This window comes from Callithrix jacchus, chromosome 10, assembly GCF_049354715.1.
Source record: "Callithrix jacchus isolate 240 chromosome 10, calJac240_pri, whole genome shotgun sequence".
Taxonomy (NCBI): Eukaryota; Metazoa; Chordata; class Mammalia; order Primates; family Cebidae; genus Callithrix; species Callithrix jacchus.
This window is the reverse complement of record NC_133511.1, coordinates 130707184-130731258: the sequence shown is the minus strand read 5'-3', so window position 1 is coordinate 130731258 and position 24075 is coordinate 130707184. Positions and strand designations below refer to the sequence as shown.

Here is a 24075-nt window from a genome sequence, read left to right as displayed (position 1 = left end):
CGTGACACACCCGCTCATGCCCACTAGTGCACATGATCACACACCCACTCACGCACATGCATACACACTAATGTACACACATTCACACACCCAGTTATGCACATGCACACACATGCACTCCCACTAACACCCTCATGCACACATGACACACCCACTCACACCCATTCATGCACATGCTCACACACCCACTCATGCACACTCATGCATCCACTCATGCACACACTCACACCCACTTATGCACACACACCCACTCATGCACACATGCTCGCCCACACGCCCACTCACACATACACGCACGGCACAGACACATCCTCCCTGACATGTGGCTGGGCCCCTGACGGCCCCTCCATCCCCAGTGTGTGCTGCGCCCATGCTATTCTTTGACTGCCGCAACGCCACGCCCGGGGACACAGGGGCTGGCTGTCAGAAGAGCTGCCACACCCTGGACATGACCTGTGTAAGCCCCTGGGGACTCCCCAGTGACAGACCCTCCATCGCCCCCACCGCCTGCTAAGGGTGCCTGCCCTGGGGTGGGCGGCAGCAGGCCTCCAACACAGGAGGCCACGGGCTGCCCCACGTCTCGGAGGACCCCTGCCCACATGCCCCTCAGGCTCCCTAGTCCTGCGACCCCTCCACCATGGTGCAGTCGAGCTGTCCCCGGGAGGACCTGGGAGGCCCTGTGCCCCACCCCGTCACTCAGCAGTATCTGCTGGCTCTGCAGTACAGCCCCCAGTGCGTGCCCGGCTGCGTGTGCCCCGACGGGCTGGTGGCGGACGGCGAGGGTGGCTGCATTGCTGCGGAAGACTGCCCCTGTGTGCACAACGAGGCCAGCTACCGGGCCGGCCAGACCATCCGAGTGGGCTGCAATACCTGGTATGAGGGGGCTCAAAGCCCATGGAGGGTGTCCGGCCTGGGTACCAGAGGGCCTCCTTAAAGACGGGCGAGCCCCGGCACAGTGGTCCTGGGAAAATGCAGGGCACAGGCTCAGGGCGGTCGCCCCTGGCAACCGCAGCCAGGGAGGCCCAAGGCGGGTGTTGGGCCCGGGTGCCGGAGGCCCTCCTTAGAGACAGGGGAGCCCCCAGCACAGTGGTCCCAGGAAAACACAGGGCACAGGCTCAGTGGGGGGACGCCCCTTGCAGCCCCAGCCAGTGGGCGCGTGTCTGTGGTGCCAGGTCCCCCTGGGGGTAGGAAGGCTGCACCTGGCTAGGTAGGGCCCCTGTGGGTGCTCTGGCCTGATCCCCCGCTGTCCCCCAGCACCTGTGAAAGCAGGATGTGGCGCTGCACGGATGACCCCTGCCTGGCCACCTGCGCTGTGTATGGGGACGGCCACTACCTGACCTTCGACAGCCAGAGCTACAGCTTCAACGGAGACTGCGAGTACACGCTGCTGCAGGTGAGCCGGCGTCCTGGGGGTGCTCACGGCCGCTCACTGCCTCTCCGGGGCAGCTGCCCCAGGTGCACACAGGCTGTCCCCACCCTGGCCTCCTCGTGGGAAGGAGAGCAGGGCCAGCCTGGTCCCTGATGGGCTCTGCTTCCCCAGAATGACTGTGATGGGAACAGCAGCGCCCAGGACTCCTTCCGTGTCGTCACGGAGAACGTCCCCTGTGGCACCACAGGGACCACCTGCTCCAAGGCCATCAAGATCTTCCTGGGGGTGAGCGAGGCTGGGTGGTTGGCGCCCTGCGGGAGGCTCCCACAGCAGTGTCTGGCCAGGTGGACTGGGGTTCTCACTGGGGGCGCTGACTGACCCTTGCCATGCAGGGCTCCGAGCTGAAGCTGAGCCACGGGAAGGTGGAGGTGATCGGGACGGGCGAGGGGCAGGAGGTGCCGTACGCCATCCGGCAGATGGGCATCTACCTGGTGGTGGACACGGACGTCGGCCTGGTGCTGCTGTGGGACAAGAAGACCAGCATCTTCATCAGCCTCAGCCCCGAGTTCAAGGTAAGACCACGGCCCTTGCCCCGGCCAGAGTTGGCTGGAAACCTGGGGTCTTGGAGGGGGGCATGGAACAGGTGGGCAGAGATGGGAGGCAGAGAGACACGGACAGAAACACAGAGGTGGAAGGGTTGGGAAGGGGAGGATGGAGCCTTGGCAAGGGCAGCTGGTCAGGGGGCTCCTTGCCTGGGTGCCAGGGTCCTGGTGCTGGGGCAAAGGCCCACCCTGGTGGATTTGCTCACAGCCTGGATACTGGAGTCCAGCAGGGCATCCGCAGGGCTGAGTTCTTTTGGGGGACTCTGGGGAGCTCCTTCTGGCCTGTTGGGAATAGACGCTCCGTGCCTCGAAGAAAACCCACCACTGAGACAAAGGCTCGTTCAGCAACGCAACGTTTACTTCCTGGCCTGCAGGAAGGGGACCCTTGCTGGCCATTGCGCCTCGAGAGTACAAAGAACAAAGGAAAACAGACAGATTTATCCCTCACACATCTGGGGTCATCCTTACCGCTGTGTCTGAGCTCCGTGGGCTGGAGCAGACCTCACAGTCTAAACTAAAGCCCGACTGGCGAACAACTTAAAACTCTTCTAAGCAGGTGAAAGCAGTGGAGAGCTGGGACACGCCTGTGAGCACGTCCAGCACAGATACCTGGTGAAGGTACAGGGACAGAGTGTACTACGTGCCTGTGAGCACGGCGTGTCTGACAGCTACACAGGATAGGGCTTCACAAAGTTATTAGCACATTTATGACAAGAAAGGAGGCTTTGAAAAGGAACTTTCACTTCCCATGTGGCCCCTCGCATCTGCTCCTCGGCTGTGGCCGCGAGCTCGGATGGCTGCCTGTCTTCCCGCGGCCTCCTCCCTGTGCCTGGGTCTAAGTTTCCTCCTTCACAAGGACACCCGGCATGGGATCAGGACCCAGTGAATCCAGGGCCAGTCGCCTTTACTCATGACCCCCCCATCTGCCAGGCCCTATTTCCCAGCGAGGCGCCACACACAGGCTTGGAGTCAGGACTCCTTTGAGGCCACGCCTGCTCCTTTTTCTCCAGGAGGGGCTCATGCCTGGCCCTGGCCCTCCGTGCTCGGCGGCACTGCCCGGGGGCTCTGCAGGTGTAGCTGGAGGCGGGAAGGAGGAGGGGCCCCGGCCTCCTGGGCTTGCCGGTAGTCACCCCCACCTCGATGGGCGCCTCTGCAGGGCAGGGTCTGCGGCCTGTGCGGGAACTTCGACGGAAACGCCAACAACGACTTCACCACGCGGAGCCGGTCCGTGGTGGGGGACGCGCTGGAGTTCGGGAACAGCTGGAAGCTCTCCCCGTCCTGTCCGGACGCCACGGTGCCCAAGGACCCCTGCACGGCCAACCCCTTCCGCAAGTCCTGGGCCCAGAAGCAGTGCAGCATCCTCCACGGCCCCACCTTCGCCGCCTGCCACGCACACGTATGCTGGCTGGGGTGGGGGGCTTTTCTCCGGGCCCAACGGGTCGTGGTGACCCAAGGAAGCCCCAGAAGGGGCTGGGGCTGGGGCTGGGGCTGGGGCTGGAGGACAGCCGTCAACCAAGGGTGCAGGCTGCCGGCGCCAGGTGGACTCCCCCAGAGGCGCCGGTGTCAGCTGCGGTTTCAGGGCGCTGGGTGGTAGTTTCCCCGGGGTTTGCCGAGGAAGCCCCAGACCCTGCAGACATCCAGACGGGCCCAACCGGCCATCCAGAGGCGGGCGTTTGCTTTCCTTGAGCTCCACTGGAACCGGGCCCGGTTGATGTGCCGTGTGGGTCCGGTTCCCAAAAACCCACAGGAGGGTGGCGTCCCAGGAACCTGTGCCCCGTCTCCCGCAGGTGGAGCCAGACAGGTACTACGAGGCCTGTGTGAACGACGCGTGCGCCTGTGACTCCGGGGGCGACTGCGAGTGCTTCTGCACGGCCGTGGCTGCCTACGCCCAGGCCTGCCACGAAGTGGGGCTGTGCGTGTCCTGGAGGACCCCCAGCATCTGCCGTGAGTGGAACAGGAAGTGCCAGCAGGGAGAGCCCAGCCACACACGCCGCTGACGGGGGTGGGAGGGTTCCCAGGGAAACAAGAACACCTCGGCCCAGAGAGGAGGGCATGGCCGGTGGAGGGGTGGCCAGTGCGGCAGAAACTTCCGGGCACAGGGGCCGGCAGAGCTGCCCAGCTCTAGCCACACAGAGCCTTGCCAGGAGCAGGCACACTGGAGGTGCTCTGGCTGGAGACCCCCACTCTGCTGGCCGCCTCTGTGGCATCCACCCTCCCCTGTCCCCATCTTTCGATGGCAGGAAGGCCCAGGGGAGGGAAGTGGCTTTAGAGCAGCCCCGGGTGCAGGGCCTCCCTGAGCGAGCGCCTGGGGCCCCACGGAGCCCTCTCTCCCTCCCTGCAGCTCTATTCTGTGACTACTACAACCCCGAGGGCCAGTGCGAGTGGCACTACCAGCCCTGCGGGGCGCCCTGCCTGCGGACCTGCCAGAACCCCCGTGGAGACTGCCTGCAGGACCTCCGGGGCCTGGAAGGTGGGCTGGGGCCCGCTGGGAGGGGCTGGCCTGGGGACCTCCGGGGCCTGGAAGGTGGGCTGGGGCCCGCTGGGAGGGGCTGGCCTGGGGACCTCCGGGACCTGGAAGGTGGGCTGGGGCCCGCTGGGAGGGGCTGGCCTGGGAATGTCTGGGGCCTGAAAGGTGGGCTGGGGCCCACTGGGAGGGGCTGGCCTGGGGACCTCCGGGACCTGGAAGGTGGGCTGGGGCCCGCTGGGAGGGGCTGGCCTGGGAATGTCTGGGGCCTGAAAGGTGGGCATGTCTGGGGCCTGGAAGGTGGGCTGGGGCCCGCTGGGAGGGGCTGGCCTGGGGACCTCCGGGACCTGGAAGGTGGGCTGGGGCCCGCTGGGAGGGGCTGGCCTGGGAATGTCTGGGGCCTGAAAGGTGGGCTGGGGCCCACTGGGAGGGGCTGGCCTGGGAATGTCTGGGGCCTGGAAGGTGGGCTGGGGCCTGCTGGGAGGGGCTGGCTTGGGAATGTCTGGGGCCTGAAAGGTGGGCTGGGACCTGCTGGGAGGGGCTGGCCTGGGAATGTCTGGGGCCTGAAAGGTGGGCTGGGGCCCACTGGGAGGGGCTGGCCTGGGAATGTCTGGGGCCTGGAAGGTGGGCTGGGGCCGGCTGGGGCTGCCCGGGAGGGGCTGCCCTGGGCTCCGCCGCCTGTGGCCTTCTCCCGGCCCCTCAGGGAGGCTCTGTGCCCCTGCCTTCTGCACATTTGGGAGGTGTGGGAGAGGACCGCTTCTTGGGGCCCGGGTGGAGCCCTCGATGAGGCGGCTGATGCTCGGTCTGGTGTGACTCTGGCTTCTCTGGCTCGCAGGCTGCTACCCCAAGTGCCCGCCAGAGACTCCCATCTTTGATGAGGAGCAGATGCAGTGCGTGGCCAGGTGCCCGTCCCCACCTCCGTCCCCACCCTGCCACGTGCACGGCAAGTCCTACCGGCCCGGCACAGTGGTGCCCTCGGACAAGAACTGCCATTCCTGGTGAGTCCTTTGGCCAGAGGAATGAGGAGCCTGGAGCGTGCGGGAGGTTCGGCCCTGGCCTGGGCTTTGGGTGCGGCCAGGAGCTGCAGGGCTGGGGCCTCCCTCTTGCTGGTTGCAGCTATGGGTTCCGTCCTGGCCCAGGAGCTTATGACACAAGCTTCTCAGGGGCCAGCACCGCATGTCCTGAGGCCCAGAGGCAGGGCTGGGTGTCGGGCTCCTCTGGGCAGAAACCAGCATGACATCTGGATGCAGGCTCAAGGGGTGCAGGGAGGGTGACGGAGGGGAGCTGGGCCGAGATGGAGCCCCAGGGCCCCAGGGGAGGGACACCGTTAAAATCACCCGGGGAGACAATGGCTGCACTCTGGTGCCCACCTCCCAGGACCCGGACTGGAGGGGCCCCATGAGGGCAGGACCTCAGGCTGACCCTTGAGGGACAACTGCTGGGACCCAGGTGGAGCCAGCCTCCCTGTCCCCAGTCCGGGGGTACAATGCAGCACCCAGGGCAGCCCTGATGGAGCTGCTACCCCTGCCTTTGGTATCGTGGGACGCCCTGTGGAGGGCATGTGGCTGCCCCACGCACCAGCCTCCCCGCACACCAGCCTCCCAACTCACCAGCCTCCCCACGCACCAGCCTTCCCATTCACCAGCCTCCCCACGCACCAGCCTTTCTGAGCACCAGTCTCCCCACTCACCAGCCTCCCCGCACACCAGCCTCCCTGCGCACCAGCCTCCCCGCCCACCAGCCTCTCCTTCTTCCTTGTCTCTAGCCTCTGCACTGAGCGTGGCGTACAGTGCACCTACGATGCCAAAGGTGAGCAGCCAGCAGCCCCTGGGGCTGGCGGGGCTGGGGTCTGGGGGTCTCTGTGGCCGGCAGGCTGGGGGTCTGGGGTTTGGGGGTCTCTGTGGCTGGCAGGCTGGGGGGACTGGGGTCTGGGGTTCAGGGTCTTTGCCCGCACCCAGCCTCTGATGGGCCTGGCCCATCTGTCCCCACAGCCTGTGTCTGCAGCTACGATGGGCAGCGCTTCCGGCCTGGGGATGTCATCTACCACACTACGGATGGCATGGGCGGCTGCATCTCTGCCCGCTGTGGGGACAACGGCACCATCGAGAGGAGGGTCTACCCCTGCAGCCCCTCCACCCCTGCCCCCACAACCACCTTCTCCTTCTCCACACCTCCTCTCGGTAAGGCAAATGTGGACAAAGGGCCCCGGGCACCCGGGGGAGCCCTCCCAATGCCTGGCACAGCTGCCCTCTCCAGCACTGGGCATGGGTGGCAGCCCCTGGGGATTGGGAAGGGGCCAGGAGCAGGTGTTTGCCCAGGGAGGACCTGGCATTTCCCCACTGGCCACCAGCAGTGGGGAGGGCCCAGTCTCCGAGTCACCCAGGCAGGCCCAGCACCCACACTCCTGCTTTCAGCAGCTCCTGGGCCTCGCCTCATGGGGGCATAGGGGGTCTGGCAGCCCAGGCTGGCCCCAGGGATGCACGGCCGTGGCTTCCCTCACACTGCTTGGAGCGCAGGTACCCCTGTGTCCTCACCCTCTCCTGGGGATGTCTCATGGCCCTGGGGCATCATCTGAGTTCTCCGACAGGAGAAAGCTCCAGAATGGTGGCTTTCTGGGGTGCAGATGAGTGGACCCTGCTCAGGGCATGGCCTGGCAGCTGCTTTCTTTAAACAGAGTCAGTTCGCCTGGCTCTTCAGCACCTGTGCCACCCACACAGGTTCTGGGCAGGGGTCGTGGGTGGGGACAGGCAGACAGGCCCACTGGTGTGGCCCCAGACTGCTGACAGGGCCACAGGGAGGGTGGGGTGGCCTCCGAGTGCCGGCCTCTCGTGCTCAACTGCCTTCTTTTCTGCCCGTAGTCCTAAGCTCCACGCCTGTTCCCAGCACCAGCCCAAGCGAGGCGCACACGGGCCCCCCCAGCAGCGCCTGGTCCACCACAGCGGGCACTTCTCCCAGGACGAGGCCGTCCACAGCCTCCGCCTCGCCGCAGCCGGCCTGTGGGGAAGAGTGCCTGTGGTCGCCGTGGCTGGACATCAGCCGTCCTGGACGGGGCGTGGACAGCGGTGACTTTGACACGCTGGAGAACCTCCGTGCTCACGGGTACCCGGTGTGCACAGCGCCCAGGTCGGTGGAGTGCCGCGCGGAGGACGCCCCTGGGGTGCCGCTCCAGGCCCTGGGTCAGCATGTGCTGTGCAGCCCCGACGTGGGGCTGACCTGCCGTAACAGGGAGCAGCCGTCCGGGATCTGCCACAACTACCAGGTCCGTGTGCTGTGCTGCACGCCCCTCACCTGCTCCACCGCCAGCACAGCCCCCAGCACCCCTCCAACAACCTCCAAGACCACTGAGACCCGGGCCTCAGCCTCCTCTGCCCCCGGCAGCACACCGGGCCCTGGGCATCTTTCTACAGCCAGGAAAACACCTGCCCCAGGCCCCAGCACAGCCTCTACTCAGACAACCCGCACTACAAGGAAAACACCTGCCCCAGGCCCCGCAACATCTGTCAAAACACCTGTCTCAACTCACAGCCCTTCATCAGAGCCGGCCACATCGTCCATGCTGACCACAGCCCCGGGGACGGCCGCAGTCTCCAGCAAGACCAGCCCTCCTGAGCCCAGCACGGTCTCCTGCCTACAGGAGTTCTGCACCTGGACCGAGTGGATTGATGGCAGCTACCCGGGTCCCGAAATAAGTAGCGGAGATTTTGACACATTTCAAAATTTGAGAGCCAAAGGATATAAGTTCTGTGAACATCCTCGAGCAGTGGAGTGCCGGGCGGAGAGCTTCCCCAACACGCCGCTGGCAGACCTGGAGCAGGACGTCACCTGCAGCCGCACGGAGGGTCTCATTTGCCTCAACAAGAACCAGCTCCCACCCATCTGCTACAACTACGAGATCCGCATCCAGTGCTGTGAGAGGGTGGATGTGTGCAGAGAGGGCACCAGACCGCCCAGGACGGGCACAACCACACGGGCGACCCCACACCGAACCAGCGCCAAGGCCCAGGCCACTTCCACCACACACAAGCCCTCAGCCTCCACATCGCACCCCACAGCCACCTCTAGAGCCGGGTCCACAGCAACCAGTGTCACGCGCGGCACCCACACCCAACCACCCACCAGAGACTGTCAGCCCCGGTGCAGCTGGACCAAGTGGTTCGATGTGGACTTTCCGTCCCCCGGGCCCCACGGGGGAGACGAGGAAACCTACAGCAACATCATCCGGAGCGGGGAGAGAATCTGCCGCCGACCTGAGGACATCACCAGGCTCCAGTGCCGAGCCGAGAGCCACCCGGAGGTGAGCATCGAACACCTGGGCCAGGTGGTGCAGTGCAGCCGCGAGGAGGGCCTGCTGTGCCGGAACCAGGACCAGCAGGGGCCCTTCAAGATGTGCCTCAACTACGAGGTGCGCGTGCTCTGCTGCGAGATCCCCAAAGGCTGCCCCGTGACCACACCAGTCACAGCTCCTGGCACTCCAAGTGAGAGAGCCACCAGCCCAACACACAGCACCTCTTGGAAAAAATCCAGGACAACCAATTTGGTGACAACCAGCACAACCTCCACTGCACAGAACAGCACAACCTCTGCTCCACAGACCAGCACAACCTCTGCTCCTACAAGCAGCACAACCTCTGCTCCACAGACCAGCACACGCTCAGCTCCTACAACCAGCACAACCTCTGCTCCACAGACCAGCACGACCTCTGCCCCTACAAGCAGCACAACCTCTGCTCCACAGACCAGCACGACCTCTGCCCCTACAAGCAGCACAACCTCTGCTCCACAGACCAGCACGACCTCTGCCCCTACAAGCAGCACAACCTCTGCTCCACAGACCAGCACAACCTCTGGTCCTGGAACCACTCCCAGCCCTGTTCCCACCACCAGCACAACCTCTGCTCCTATAACCAGCACAACCTCTGCCCCTACAACCAGCACGACCTCTGCCCCTACAAGCAGCACAACCTCTGCTCCACAGACCAGCACAACCTCTGCCCCTACAAGCAGCACAACCTCTGCTCCACAGACCAGCACGACCTCTGGTCCTGGAACGACTCCCAGCCCTGTTCCCACCACCAGCACAACCTCTGCTCCACAGACCAGCACGACCTCTAGTCCTGGAACCACTCCCAGCCCTGTTCCCACCACCAGCACAAGCTCAGCTCCTGTAACCAGCACAACCTCTGCTCCTACAACCAGCACAACCTCTGCTCCACAGACCAGCACAACCACTGGTCCTGGAACGACTCCCAGCCCTGTTCCCACCACCAGCACAACCTCTGCTCCTGCAACCAGCACAACCTCTGCCCCTACAACCAGCACAACCTCTGCCCCTACAACCAGCACAACCTCTGCTCCACAGACCAGCACAACCTCTGCTCCACAGACCAGCACAACCACTGGTCCTGGAACGACTCCCAGCCCTGTTCCCACCACCAGCACAACCTCTGCTCCTGCAACCAGCACAACCTCTGCCCCTACAACCAGCACAACCTCTGCCCCTACAACCAGCACAACCTCTGCCCCTACAACCAGCACAACCTCTGCCCCTACAACCAGCACAACCTCTGCCCCTACAACCAGCACAACCTCTGCCCCTACAACCAGCACAACCTCTGCCCCTACAACCAGCACAAGCTCAGCTCCTGTAACGAGCACGACCTCGGCTCCCAGCACCAGCACAACCTTTGCTCCTACAAGCAGTACGACCTCTGCTCCACAGACCAGCACGACCTCTGGTCCTGGAACCACTCCCAGCCCTGTTCCCACCACCAGCACAACCTCTGCTCCTATAACCAGCACAACCTCTGCCCCTACAACCAGCACGACCTCGGCTCCTGTAACCAGCACAACCTCTACTCCTATAACCAGCAAGACCTCTGCCCCTACAACCAGCACAAGCTCAGCTCCTGTAACCAGCACAACCTCGGCTTCCAGCACCAGCACAACCTCTGCCCCTACAACCAGCACAACCTCGGCTCCCAGCACCAGCACAACCTCTGTTTCAAAGACCAGCACAAGCCACGTTTCCGTATCCACGACAAGTCAGTCCCGAGACTGTCAGCCCCGGTGCAGCTGGACCAAGTGGTTCGACGTGGACTTTCCGTCCCCCGGGCCCCACGGGGGAGACGAGGAAACCTACAGCAACATCATCCGGAGCGGGGAGAGAATCTGCCGCCGACCTGAGGACATCACCAGGCTCCAGTGCCGAGCCGAGAGCCACCCGGAGGTGAGCATCGAACACCTGGGCCAGGTGGTGCAGTGCAGCCGCGAGGAGGGCCTGGTGTGCCGGAACCAGGACCAGCAGGGGCCCTTCAAGATGTGCCTCAACTACGAGGTGCGTGTGCTCTGCTGCGAGATCCCCAAAGGCTGCCCCGTGACCACACCAGTCACAGCTCCTGGCCCTCCAAGTGAGAGAGCCACCAGCCCAACACACAGCACCTCCTCATGGAAAAAATCCAGGACAACCAATTTGGTGACAACCAGCACAACCTCCACTGCACAGAGCAGCACAACCTCTGCTCCACAGACCAGCACGACCTCTGCCCCTACAAGCAGCACAACCTCTGCTCCACAGACCAGCACAACCTCTGGTCCTGGAACCACTCCCAGCCCTGTTCCCACCACCAGCACAACCTCTACTCCTATAACCAGCAAGACCTCTGCCCCTACAACCAGCACAACCTCTGCCCCTACAACCAGCACAACCTCGGCTCCCAGCACCAGCACAACCTCTGCTCCTACAATCAGCACGACCTCTGCTCCACAGACCAGCACGACCTCTGGTCCTGGAACCACTCCCAGCCCTGTTCCCACCACCAGCACAACCTCTACTCCTACAACCAGCACAACCTCTGCCCCTACAACCAGCACAACCTCTGCTCCACAGACCAGCACGACCTCTGGTCCTGGAACGACTCCCAGCCCTGTTCCCACCACCAGCACAACCTCTACTCCTACAACCAGCACAACCTCTGCCCCTACAACCAGCACAAGCTCAGCTCCTGTAACCAGCACGACCTCGGCTTCCAGCACCAGCACAACCTCTGTTTCAAAGACCAGCACAAGCCATGTTTCCGTATCCACGACAAGTCAGTCTCGAGACTGTCAGCCCCGGTGCAGCTGGACCAAGTGGTTCGACGTGGACTTTCCGTCCCCCGGGCCCCACGGGGGAGACGAGGAAACCTACAGCAACATCATCCGGAGCGGGGAGAGAATCTGCCGCCGACCTGAGGACATCACCAGGCTCCAGTGCCGAGCCGAGAGCCACCCGGAGGTGAGCATCGAACACCTGGGCCAGGTGGTGCAGTGCAGCCGCGAGGAGGGCCTGGTGTGCCGGAACCAGGACCAGCAGGGGCCCTTCAAGATGTGCCTCAACTACGAGGTGCGCGTGCTCTGCTGCGAGATCCCCAAAGGCTGCCCCGTGACCACACCAGTCACAGCTCCTGGCCCTCCAAGTGAGAGAGCCACCAGCCCAACACACAGCACCTCTTGGAAAAAATCCAGGACAACCAATTTGGTGACAACCAGCACAACCTCCACTGCACAGAGCAGCACAACCTCTGCTCCACAGACCAGCACGACCTCTGCCCCTACAAGCAGCACAACCTCTGCTCCACAGACCAGCACGACCTCTGCCCCTACAAGCAGCACAACCTCTGCTCCACAGACCAGCACACGCTCAGCTCCTATAACCAGCACGACCTCAGCTTCCAGCACCAGCACAACCTCTGCTCCTACAACCAGCACAACCTCTGCTCCACAGACCAGCACGACCTCTGCCCCTAGAAGCAGCACAACCTCTGCTCCACAGACCAGCACAACCTCTGGTCCTGGAACGACTCCCAGCCCTGTTCCCACCACCAGCACAACCTCTACTCCTATAACCAGCACAACCTCTGCTTCTACAACCAGCACAACCTCTGCTCCTACAACCAGCACAACCTCTGCCCCTACAACCAGCACAACCTCTGCTCCACAGACCAGCACGACCTCTGGTCCTGGAACGACTCCCAGCCCTGTTCCCACCACCAGCACAACCTCTACTCCTATAACCAGCACAACCTCTGCTTCTACAACCAGCACAACCTCTGCTCCTACAACCAGCACAACCTCTGCCCCTACAACCAGCACAACCTCTACTCCTATAACCAGCAAGACCTCTGCCCCTACAACCAGCACAAGCTCAGCTCCTGTAACCAGCAGAACCTCGGCTACCAGCACCAGCACAACCTCTGCTCCTACAACCAGCACGACCTCTGCTCCACAGACCAGCACGACCTCTGGTCCTGGAACCACTCCCAGCCCTGTTCCCACCACCAGCACAACCTCGGCTCCCAGCACCAGCACAACCTCTGTTTCAAAGACCAGCACAAGCCATGTTTCCGTATCCACGACAAGTCAGTCTCGAGACTGTCAGCCCCGGTGCAGCTGGACCAAGTGGTTCGACGTGGACTTTCCGTCCCCCGGGCCCCACGGGGGAGACGAGGAAACCTACAGCAACATCATCCGGAGTGGGGAGAGAATCTGCCGCCGACCTGAGGACATCACCAGGCTCCAGTGCCGAGCCGAGAGCCACCCGGAGGTGAGCATCGAACACCTGGGCCAGGTGGTGCAGTGCAGCCGTGAGGAGGGCCTGGTGTGCCGGAACCAGGACCAGCAGGGGCCCTTCAAGATGTGCCTCAACTACGAGGTGCGTGTGCTCTGCTGCGAGATCCCCAAAGGCTGCCCCGTGACCACACCAGTCACAGCTCCTGGCCCTCCAAGTGAGAGAGCCACCAGCCCAACACACAGCACCTCCTCATGGCAAAAATCCAGGACAACCAATTTGGTGACAACCAGGACAACCTCCACTGCACAGAGCAGCACAACCTCTGTTCCACAGACCAGCACGACCTCTGCCCCTACAAGCAGCACAACCTCTGCTCCACAGACCAGCACGACCTCTAGTCCTGGAACGACTCCCAGCCCTGTTCCCACCACCAGCACAACCTCTGCTCCAACAACCAGCACAACCTCTGCCCCTACAACCAGCACAAGCTCAGCTCCTGTAACGAGCACAACCTCGGCTCCCAGCACCAGCACAACCTTTGCTCCTACAAGCAGTACGACCTCTGCTCCACAGACCAGCACGACCTCTGGTCCTGGAACCACTCCAAGCCCTGTTCCCACCACCAGCACAACCTCTACTCCTATAACCAGCAAGACCTCTGCCCCTACAACCAGCACAAGCTCAGCTCCTGTAACCAGCACAACCTCGGCTTCCAGCACCAGCACAACCTCTGCCCCTACAACCAGCACAACCTCGGCTTCCAGCACCAGCACAACCTCTGCCCCTACAACCAGCACGACCTCTGCTTCTACAACCAGCACGACCTCTGCTCCACAGACCAGCACAACCTCTGGTCCTGGAACCACTCCCAGCCCTGTTCCCACCACCAGCACAACCTCTACTCCTATAACCAGCACAACCTCTGCTCCTACAATCAGCACAACCTCTGCACCACAGACCAGCACAACCTCTGGTCCTGGAACCACTCCCAGCCCTGTTCCCACCACCAGCACAACCTCTACTCCTACAACCAGCACAACCTCTGCCCCTACAACCAGCACAAGCTCAGCTCCTGTAACCAGCACGACCTTGGCTCCCAGCACCAGCACAACCTCTGCTCCTACAATCAGCACGACCTCTGCTCCACAGACCAGCACGACCTCTGGTCCTGGAACCACTCCCAGCCCTGTTCCCACCACCAGCACAACCTCGGCTCCCAGCACCAGCACAACCTCTGTTTCAAAGACCAGCACAAGCCATGTTTCCGTATCCACGACAAGTCAGTCTCGAGACTGTCAGCCCCGGTGCAGCTGGACCAAGTGGTTCGACGTGGACTTTCCGTCCCCCGGGCCCCACGGGGGAGATGAGGAAACCTACAGCAACATCATCCGGAGCGGGGAGAGAATCTGCCGCCGACCTGAGGACATCACCAGGCTCCAGTGCCGAGCCGAGAGCCACCCGGAGGTGAGCATCGAACACCTGGGCCAGGTGGTGCAGTGCAGCCGCGAGGAGGGCCTGCTGTGCCGGAACCAGGACCAGCAGGGGCCCTTCAAGATGTGCCTCAACTACGAGGTGCGTGTGCTCTGCTGCGAGACCCCCAAAGGCTGCCCCGTGACCTCCATTTCTCCCTATGGGACTTCTACCAAAACCACATATCCTTCACCGTCTACCTTCGTGCCGTCCACCTCTGTGGCATTCACATCCGTGGCATCTACCTCTGTGGCACCGAGCTCTGTGGCTTACACCACCCCAACCTGCTTCTGCAACGTGGCTGACCGGCTGTACCCTGCGGGTTCGTGTTTCTGGTGTAATTGTTTGTCAGCCCACCCTGGTCAGTGTTTCACGCGGGAACGCCAGGCTGTGATGGAGATGGGAGGAGTCTGCCCTTTGTGGCACAAGCCAATTGTGGCAGAGTGGCTGCTCGCATTCTCTGAAGATTTTTCCCATTACCCAGTGGGTAGAAAGAGCCCCTCCAGCTCACTGAGGGACTTTGGCCTTCTCTGAGCAGGGCTCCACTGAAGCCCACCATGTGCCCTCCTGCAGGGTCCACCATATACCGCCACAGAGACCTCGCTGGCCACTGCTACTATGCCCTCTGCAGCCCGGACTGCCAAGTGGTCAGAGGGGTCGACAGTGACTGCCCGTCTACCACGCCGCCTCCTGCCCTGGCCACGTCCCCTTCCACAGCCACCTCTGAGCCCGAGCTGGGATGCCCAAATGCGGTGCCCCCCAGAAAGGTAATTCCCTACTTCCCACCCTTCTGAAGGCTCGGGGCCACTGCAGGGACCCTGAGTGTCTTTGCAATTAGACTTCAGCTGCAGGTTCTTGAGGTCGCTGGCCCCAGTGAAGCTGCCTGACCATTGGGATAGGGCCCTGCTGTAGCCCAGGGTTTCTGAGCCCCGCCGGACTTCCCAGGCGCGTGTCTTCCAGACGCTGGGCTTGTAGGGCTTGAGGCTGAGGCTGTGCTGAGGACGGCCAGGGCCAGAGCAGCTGGAGGAGGCTGAGGCCCCAGCTGCACAGCCAGGGGGTGTGGCAGAGCCGGTGGGGGTGGGGGCAACTCCCACACCGGAGGCCGCTGCCCCCGGCCAGCTCGGTGTCTGGGGTGGGTGGTGAGGATGGAGCAGGAAGGAGACTGGGGAGCAACTACCCTCCCCTGTCCCCACCCTGGACTCTCAGGACTGTGACCCTGAGAGCCAAGGGCTGCCCTAGAGACTGGGAGAGGCTGGAGCCTGCAGCTCTGTTCTTCTGTAGAAAGGGGAGACCTGGCCCATGCCCAACTGCTCCGAGGCCACCTGCGAGGGCCACAACGTCATCTCTCTGCACCCGCGCAAGTGCCCGAGGGTGGAGAAGCCCACCTGTGCCAATGGCTACCCGGCCGTGAAGGTGGCTGATCAGGACGGCTGCTGCCAGCATTACCAGTGCCAGTGTGAGTGGAGGGCAGGCGGGAGCGGGCAGGCCTCTCCCCCAAGGCGGAAATGGGTGGGGCAGAGGAGGGGGCTGGGCTGAAGCAGAAAGGATCTGGGTTGGACAGCAGGAAGGACTTCCCAGCATCCAGGCCGGGCTCTGTGGGGCCGTGCCTCCTGCTTAGGGGTGCCAAGTGGAGCCCTGTGAGCCCTGAGCAGCCGGGCTGGGGAAGGTGGAGGGTCTGTCTCTGCCTTGCTCGGGCCCTGTCAAGCGCCCTCCAGATGGAGCTCCGTGCAGGTGCCGCGTTCCGATGACGCGGAGGGTCTCGTGCTCCCTGTGAGGCGAGCCGGTGGGGGGGCAGGGACGGACGTGGCCTGTTGGGAGAGAGAGAGCCCCGGGGCTGTGGTGCAGCCGCCCGAACCGCCTCTCACGCTGCCCTGGCCATGGCAGGTGTGTGCAGCGGCTGGGGCGACCCACACTACATCACCTTCGATGGCACCTACTACACCTTCCTGGACAACTGCACCTATGTGCTGGTGCAGCAGATCGTGCCCGTGTTCGGCCACTTCCGCGTCCTCATCGACAACTATTTCTGCGACGCGGAGGATGGGCTCTCCTGCCCGAGGTCCATCATCCTTGAGTACCGGCAGGACCGCGTGGTGCTGACCCGCAGGCCAGTCCGCGGTGTGATGACCAACGAGGTGGGGGGCCTGGTGTGCCGGGAGCGGGTGGGGGGCCTGGTGTGCCGGGAGCGGGTGGGGGGCCTGGTGTGCCGGGAGCGGATGGGGGGCCTGGTGTGCCGGGAGCAGGTGGGGGCGCCTGATGTGCGGGGAGCAGGCGGGGGGCCTGGTGTGCGGGGAGCAGGTGGGGGGCCTGGTGTGCCGGGAGCGGGTGGGGGGCCTGGTGTGCCGGGAACGGGTGGGGGCGCCTGGTGTGCCAGGAACGGGTGGGGGCGCCTGGTGTGCGGGGAGCAGGTGGGGGGCCTGGTGTGCGGGGAGCAGGTGGGGGGCCTGGTGTGCCGGGAGCGGGTGGGTGCGCCTGGTGTGCCAGGAGTGGGTGGGTGCGCCTGGTGTGCCGTGGGTGCGCCTGGTGTGCCAGGAGCAGGTAGGGGGCCTGGTGTGCAGGGAGCAGGTGGGGGGCCTGGTGTGCAGGGAGCAGGTCGGGGGCCTGGTGTGCAGGGAGCAGGTGGGGGGCCTGGCGTGCAGGGAGCAGGTGGGGGCGCCTGGTGTGCGGGGAGTGATTGGGGGCACAACTTTTCTGGCACGAGCCTGAGCAGCAGCTGACCACCCGCCCACCTGCCTTCTGTCTTCCTGTTGATGGCGCCCTGCGTCCAGATCATCTTCAACAACAAGGTGGTCAGCCCCGGGTTCCAGAAAGACGGCATCACAGTGTCCCGCGTGGGCATCAAGATGTACGCGACCATCCCGCAGCTGGGCGTGCAGGTCATGTTCTCTGGCCTCATCTTCTCTGTGGAGGTGCCCTTCAGCACATTTGCCAACAACACCGAGGGCCAATGTGGTGAGGCCGCGGGGCTCCGGGGCAGTGTCTGGCGTTTGTCGGGGGAGGGCGGGCGGGGCGAGGCTGCTGCGTGCTGGCATCCCTGCTTTCTGGCTGCTTTGTCTGGTGTGGGCCTCACGCCTGAGGCTCACACCTGCCGGTGCCCACTGCTCGCTGGTACCATGGAGACTGCCCCAGGGTCATCCTCGGGGGTCATCAAGGCACAGGCAGGCCCCAATACAGTCCACCTAAGGGTGACCCCGAGACGCCAGGGTCGGGTCCCCCAGCTGCGGGTGCTGAGCCCCACGGGGCTGGGTCTGCCAACTCCACTGTCCAGTGGCCTGATCCCCACCGCACCTGCCCAGGTACGTGTACCAACGACCGTAAGGACGAGTGCCGCATGCCAGGCGGAAGGGTGGCCGCTTCCTGCTCGGAGATGTCCGGCCTCTGGAATGTGAGCGAACCCGGCCAGCCGGCCTGCCACGGTCCCCGCCCAGTGCCCACCCCTGCTGGGCCCACCACCGCCAGGCCCTTCACCACCCCTGCTCCGTGCCCTCCGGCACCCATCTGCCAGCTGATTCTGAGCAAGTGAGACTCGGGTGCAAGGGAGGGAGGGTCAGCGTGACAACCCCCGGTCCAACCCTTCCAAGAGCTGCGGGTTTTCCGGGGGCTTCAGAGCTGCTGGTGCGGCAGGCAGAGGAGGGGCAGGTGCTGGGGAGGGGCCGGGGGTGGATGCTGAGGAGGTGCCAGGGAGGGAAGGGTACCGGGCAGAGGTGGTCGTGGCTAGAATGCTGCCAAGGGGTGGCCAGGGCTGGCCAGGTGCATGGACGGGGCCATCGGTCACTGCCCCCCAGGCAGCTCCCAGGTTTTTGGGGTGGGGGGAGCCCCAAGGAGAAGAACTTGCAGAAAGAAATGGATGATACCATCTGGACCCCGACCCCAGTCCCCAAACACAACCTGTCAGGGAGAGGGCAGTTGAGGGGGCTGCACCGCAGCTGCTGCCCGGGGAATCGCCTTGCCTGGGGTCTGTCCTGAAGCCTGGGAGCCTGACGTGGAGCAGGTGGCTGGCCAGAGAGGCCACATCCAGCACCCCGCCCATCCCCCCACAGGGTCTTCGAGCCGTGCCACACTGTGATCCCCCCGCTGCCCTTCTACGAGGGCTGTGCCTTCGACCATTGCCACATGACCGACCCGGGCGTGGTGTGCTCCAGCCTGGAGCTGTACGCAGCGCTCTGCACGTCCCAGGGCATCTGCGTCGACTGGAGAGGCCACACCAACCACACGTGCCGTGAGTGAGGCCGCCGCCTCAGGGCCTGTCGCTTGTGAGCGGCACCTACATGCCAGGCACACCTTTGGGGTGGGCTCAGGCCAACAGGGTGGGACCTGGAGGAGGAGGGGCGGCCCGAGGGTAGAGTGCACCCTGTTCCCCGGAGAGAAAGGAGGGTGTCCACATCCGGGAGCCGTGGTGGTGCAGCGGGTGTGGGTGGCTGTGGCCAGGCCCGGGCTCACAGGTGGCTGCGGGCAGCTCCAGAGCAGGTGCCAGTGCCCAGAGGCCTGTGTTGCTCTGGGTGGATGCCCTCCTGCCCTCTCAGGCATGGCTTCCCCTCCCTGCAGCGTTCACCTGCCCGGCCGACACTGTGTACCTGCCCTGCGGCCCAACCAGCCCCTCCTACTGCTATGGGAATGACAGCGCTGGCCTCGGGTAGGTGCCCTCCCTCCTGGCCCTGCCACAGAACTGCCCATCCCCCCACCTCTCCCACTCCCAGGCTGGGGCCCTTCCCACCTGGAGGGAAAGAGGAGGCCAGCCCACCAACCCCCAGCTCACTCTCCACAGGGCTCTGCAGAAGGCCGGCCCCATCACTGAAGGCTGCTTCTGCCCAGAGGGCATGGTCCTCTTCAGCACCAGTGCCCAAGTCTGCGTGCCCACAGGCTGCCCCCGTACGTACCCCCTGCCTGGGTTGGGTGGTGTGGCAGGATGGGGCCTGTGACTGTTGGCCAGGCCCTGGCGTCTGCCCCAGCCAGACACGGGACCCTGCCCCTCACCCCGGTTGGGCGGCTGCCCCCCAGTGACCTCAGGTCTCTCTCCCGCCAGGGTGTCTGGGGCCCCACGGAGAGCCAGTGGAGGTGAGTGGCTGGCGCAACCTGAGAGGGCCCTGGGGTCCAAGAGCCTGAGGAGGGAGGCTTTTGAAACACTGGTCCCAGAAACAGTCAGATGGGGCTCAGGGGTCAGGTGTCCTCTCTTGTGACAGGCCCAGAGCAAGGTCTGTGGGAGGAGCTGGGCTCCCTGAAAGAGCTCCTTTCCCAGGCGCCTGCCCTGTCCACGGACCATGCAGGGCCTCTGCCCTGGTGCTGCTGTGTGGGCGCTGGTCCTGAGGCTGGCAGTGCCCTTCCCTTGCTTCCCTTCTGCTCAGCTGAGGCTTTGGAGGCGTGAGATTGGGGATGCGGGCCGGTCACCCCGCAGCTGGCCTGCCTTTTGGAGCTTCGTGCCTGCCCTTGGGCTGCCCTCTGCACTTTTGAAGCCCCACTCCTGTGGGGTCCTCAGCCGCAGGCTGCACGGCCTCTGCACCGGGCCATCCCCGCCCTGCATAAGCCCGCCTGGCTGCTGCACCCCGAGGTGGGGCCGCTGCGGGAGCTGGACCTCCAGCCTCTCCCTTGCAGGGGGGCCACAACGTCAGCGTGGACTGCCGGGAGTGCATGTGCGAGGCAGCCACCTGGACACTGACCTGCCGGCCCAAGCCCTGCCCGCTGCCCCCTGCCTGCCCCCTGCCCGGCTTTGTGCCTGTGCCTGCAGCCCCGCAGACCGGCCAGTGCTGTCCCCAGTACAGCTGCGGTAAGTCCTTCCCTGGCTCGGAGGGTGAACAGAGCATACCCAACCCGCCCTTTGCTGCTGCCCTGGGCCGTGCACTTGGGGGCAGTGCCCTAGAGGGCCTCCCTCCTCCCCTCCTGCCGCAGCCTCACCTGGAGACCCCCTGGCAGGCCGTCTGGGCAGTCCGAAATCCTGGAGACCCCTGGGGTGGCCCTTGGGTGGGGGTGGGGACGGACTCCCAACTGCCTCCCTCCCACCCCACAGCCTGCAACTCCAGCCACTGCCCCGCACCCGTGGGCTGTCCCGAGGGTGCCCGTGAGATCCTGACCCACGAGGAGGGAGCCTGCTGCCCAGTCCAAAACTGCAGTGAGTGGCCAGGACCGGGACTGGTCTGGGGGCCGTGGGCTGGGGACTCCACCCGGGATTTTGGGGGCATAGCCAGATGCCACTGCGGCTTGTCCACGGCCAGTCTGTGGCTCTGGGCTGAGACTTCCGCAGGGATGAACCTTGAGAAACCGCAGTGGTGAGCCCAGGAGGCTGAGGGACAGGGATGCTGAGGGCGAGGGAGGGCCGGCTGGGCTTCTGGCCAAGGCTGCAGCTGCTTGTCTTCTCCTGGGCAGGCTGGACAGTGTGCAGCATCAATGGGACCCTGTACCAGGTAAGAGCCACGGAGCTCAGATCCCCACAGACCCCCGCAGGGACGGAGCTTCCTGTCAATCCTGGGCCCAGGTAGACTTGGGAGCAGCGGGAGTGCACTGAGCGCCTGCTGACCCAGTGGGGGCCGGGGACCGGAGTCTCTCAGGACACAGCCCACAATCAAGTGTGGCTGAGGCTGAAGGCAACCCCAGTGCCGGGAAGTGTGGACGTCTAACCCTGGCCCACCTGGCTCTGAGGGGCTTGACTCTCCTGGCACCTCAGTGCAGCCAGGCCTGGATCCCGTGGCTCTATGTCCCGTGGCTCTGTGTCACGTGGCTCTATGTCCCGTGGCTCTGTGTCCCATGGCCCTGCAGAGCATGTGGTCTTGCTAGCCAGCCTACCCATGGGGGTGCAGCATGGGACTCTGCCCTGGGGATGGGGACCCTGGGCAGTGACCTCTGCACCAGGACCTGCCATCAGGCGTCACCCCTGGGGGCAGGTTGGCCTGGCAGGAAGTGGCCTGGAGGGGGACGTCTGGGAAGGTGGGGGCAGCAGGCCAGTGGGGAGGCAGGAGCCGATCTGCCCCAGGGCCCACCCTCATTGACGTCTCCTGCCCTGGCTCTCCCCAGCCTGGCGCTGTGGTCTCCTCGAGCCTGTGCGAAACCTGCAGGTGTGAGCTGCCCGGCGGCCCCCTGTCGGACTCATTTGTAGTCAGCTGTGAGACCCAGATCTGCAACTCACACTGCCCCGTGGTGAGCGATGCCCACTCTATCCCACCCACCCTGGCCCCTGCCCTGCCCCCACCCTACCCCACCCACCCTGGCCCCTGCCCTGCCCCCACCCTACCCCACCCACCCTGGCCCCTGCCCTGCCCCCATCCTACCCCCACCTGCCCTGGCCCCGCCCTGCCCTGCCCTGCTCCCACCCTGCCCTAGCCACCTGGGGGTGGCTGTCCCCTGGACTCCGCCCACATGTCCATCCCTCCCGAAGGGCTTCGAGTACCGGGAGCAGCGTGGGCAGTGCTGTGGCACCTGCGTTCAGGTCGCCTGTGTCACCAACACCAGCGACAGCCCCGCCCACCTCTTCTACGTGAGTATCAGTTGCCACCAGGAGGAAGGGCAGGGTCTGAGAGCATGAGGGTATTTGGGGACCTGTCCTTGCTGGCATGCACCTGGCAGAGGCTGGAGTGCAGACAGAGGGACGGGTGGAGGGAGAGTCACTCACTCGGGGCCTGGCCTCCCTCCAGCCCGGCGAGACCTGGTCAGACCCTGGGAACCACTGTGTGACCCACGAGTGTGAGAAGCACCGGGATGGGCTTGTGGTGGTCACCACGAAGAAGGCGTGCCCCCCACTCAGCTGTTCTCTGGTGAGGCCCAGGGCCCCCGCCCAGCCAAGGTGGCTTCACCCCCAGGTGGGGTTGGGGGACTGGAGTGGTTCCTGCAGAGCTAGCAGAGACGCCCCTCCTGCACGGGGCTGTCCACTCCTGAGCCTGACCCCATGTGCCCGTCCCCCACTTCTGCGGGGTGGGGGCCGCCAAGTGCCTCGGCACTGAGGCTGCCCCTCTGTTGGCACAGGACCAGGCCCGCATGAGCGAGGACGCCTGCTGCCTCTTCTGCCCGCCGCCCCTGCCCCAGAACCGTAAGTGCTGAGCCCGCTGGGTGGGGTGGACTCCACCCTGGGAGGTCCGGGAGTGGCTGGGCTGGTCCTAAACCCGGTGTTTCTTCAGAGTCGACCTGTGCTGTGCATTATCGGAGCCAGACCATCCGGCAGCAGGGCTGCAGATCCGAGGGGCCCGTGCGCCTGGCCTACTGCCAGGGCAACTGCGGAGACAGCTCCTCCATGTACGTGTCTGGGCCGCGGGCGGGGAGATGCCACTGGCCATGGGGTGCGGTCGGAGTCCCAGGGCAGGACCAGAGGGGCCAGGCGGAGGGCGCTGGGGGTGAGGTGGGAAAGGGGCTCTGAGATGGCACGGACGGGGCTGGGGTGACTGCAGCCCCGGAGCCTGTGTCGGAATGGCTTGCTCTGTCCGTTGAGCTCTGCCAGTAAACTCGCCCCAGAGCCCTAGTCTCCCTCCCTCCGGTCAGCGCGGAGCTGGAGTTGGCCCTGGTGGCAGTGCTGGTGCCCAGGGGAATGGCAAACGAGAGCTGTTGTCAGAAACCTCAGCGGCCTCCAGGAGCTGGGAACAACCAGGGCGAGGCCGCCCAGAGGGAGTGCAGCACGGGGCCGGCTCGAGGCAGGGGGCTGGGGGCCCGGGCACAGTAGTTGGTGCTGAGCAGCCCCTGCCTGCAGGTACTCGCTCAAGGCTAACGTGCTGGAGCACAGGTGCCAGTGCTGCCAGGAGCTACGGACCTCGCCGAGGAACGTGACCCTGCACTGCTCTGACGGCTCCCGCCGGGCCTTCCGCTACACAGAGGTGGAAGAGTGCGGCTGCACGGGCCAGCGGTGCCCTGCACCGGGTGACACCCAGCACTCGGAGGAGGCGGAACCCGAGCAAAGCCAGGAGGCAGAGAGCGGGAGCTGGGAGAGAGGGGCCCCAGCGTCCTCCATCAACTGGGCAGTACTGCCGTCCTCCCGACCCCCAAGAAGAATCGCCTGAGTGTCCTCCCAGCTCAGCTTCCAAAGCCAGTGGAACCTGTGCCCTCATTCAGGTGGCTGCAGCCTTCGAATGCACTGTCCACGCCCGCTCTCGCAGGGGGTCTGGGCTGTGGTCACCACTGCCTGGAGGAGGGGCCCGTCCCCGCCTGCAGCCACCGTTCAGGACCAGCCCGGGGCCAGTGGATGCCTCTGGCCCATGTGTCCAGCCCACTGTTCTTGGGACTAGAGCCTCAGCCGAGGGGCTCAGGAATGACACTTGGACATGGTGGTCAGCCGCCCGGGGGCTGCGGGAGGAAGAGCCTCACTCCTACCTCAGCTCTTGGCCTGCGCCCCTCCTCAGGACGTGGCCAATCGGCTGCATAAATACACTTGAGCATTTTGCAATTTGTGAACTGTGCACTTTTTGAGCTTGTTCATAAAACCCAGGAACAGGGCGGGGGCAGACCCAGGCCCTGGGGGGTGCACACCTCTGGCCAGCCACCCAGCACTGGGCAGCCAACGAGGACTGTCTGGGGGAGCTGCTGCCTCTGTGGGCTTGGTGGGGTAGTGTTTATCTGCTTGGAGAGGAGAGGCTGGAGCTTGGATCTGCCCCAAGAGGAGACCACCACCCTGCAGAGGTCACTGAGGACGTGGCATCTGGTCAGAACACAAAGT

General features: G+C 64.6%; 1 protein-coding gene across 1 annotated transcript in view; it reads left to right on the top strand.

Annotated features, from left to right (window-relative positions):
• The window catches only part of MUC5AC (mucin 5AC, oligomeric mucus/gel-forming), a 37529-nt gene extending 13724 nt beyond the window's left edge, over positions 1–23805 (top strand). The window contains 32 exon segments of the mRNA XM_035263830.3: positions 357–457; positions 722–873; positions 1255–1393; positions 1541–1654; positions 1762–1941; positions 3128–3367; positions 3759–3915; positions 4313–4441; positions 5271–5433; positions 6201–6244; positions 6427–6615; positions 7294–14775; positions 15027–15220; positions 15735–15909; positions 16338–16588; positions 17222–17405; positions 17750–17972; positions 18494–18672; positions 18999–19086; positions 19219–19322; positions 19477–19508; positions 20043–20214; positions 20455–20556; positions 20811–20848; positions 21456–21578; positions 21817–21915; positions 22073–22192; positions 22401–22464; positions 22553–22667; positions 23116–23281; positions 23283–23354; positions 23356–23805. Of these exon segments, the coding sequence (XP_035119721.3) occupies positions 357–457; positions 722–873; positions 1255–1393; positions 1541–1654; positions 1762–1941; positions 3128–3367; positions 3759–3915; positions 4313–4441; positions 5271–5433; positions 6201–6244; positions 6427–6615; positions 7294–14775; positions 15027–15220; positions 15735–15909; positions 16338–16588; positions 17222–17405; positions 17750–17972; positions 18494–18672; positions 18999–19086; positions 19219–19322; positions 19477–19508; positions 20043–20214; positions 20455–20556; positions 20811–20848; positions 21456–21578; positions 21817–21915; positions 22073–22192; positions 22401–22464; positions 22553–22667; positions 23116–23281; positions 23283–23354; positions 23356–23784 (12020 nt within the window). The 3' untranslated portion in view covers positions 23785–23805.
• The last annotated feature ends 270 nt before the right edge of the window (positions 23806–24075 follow it).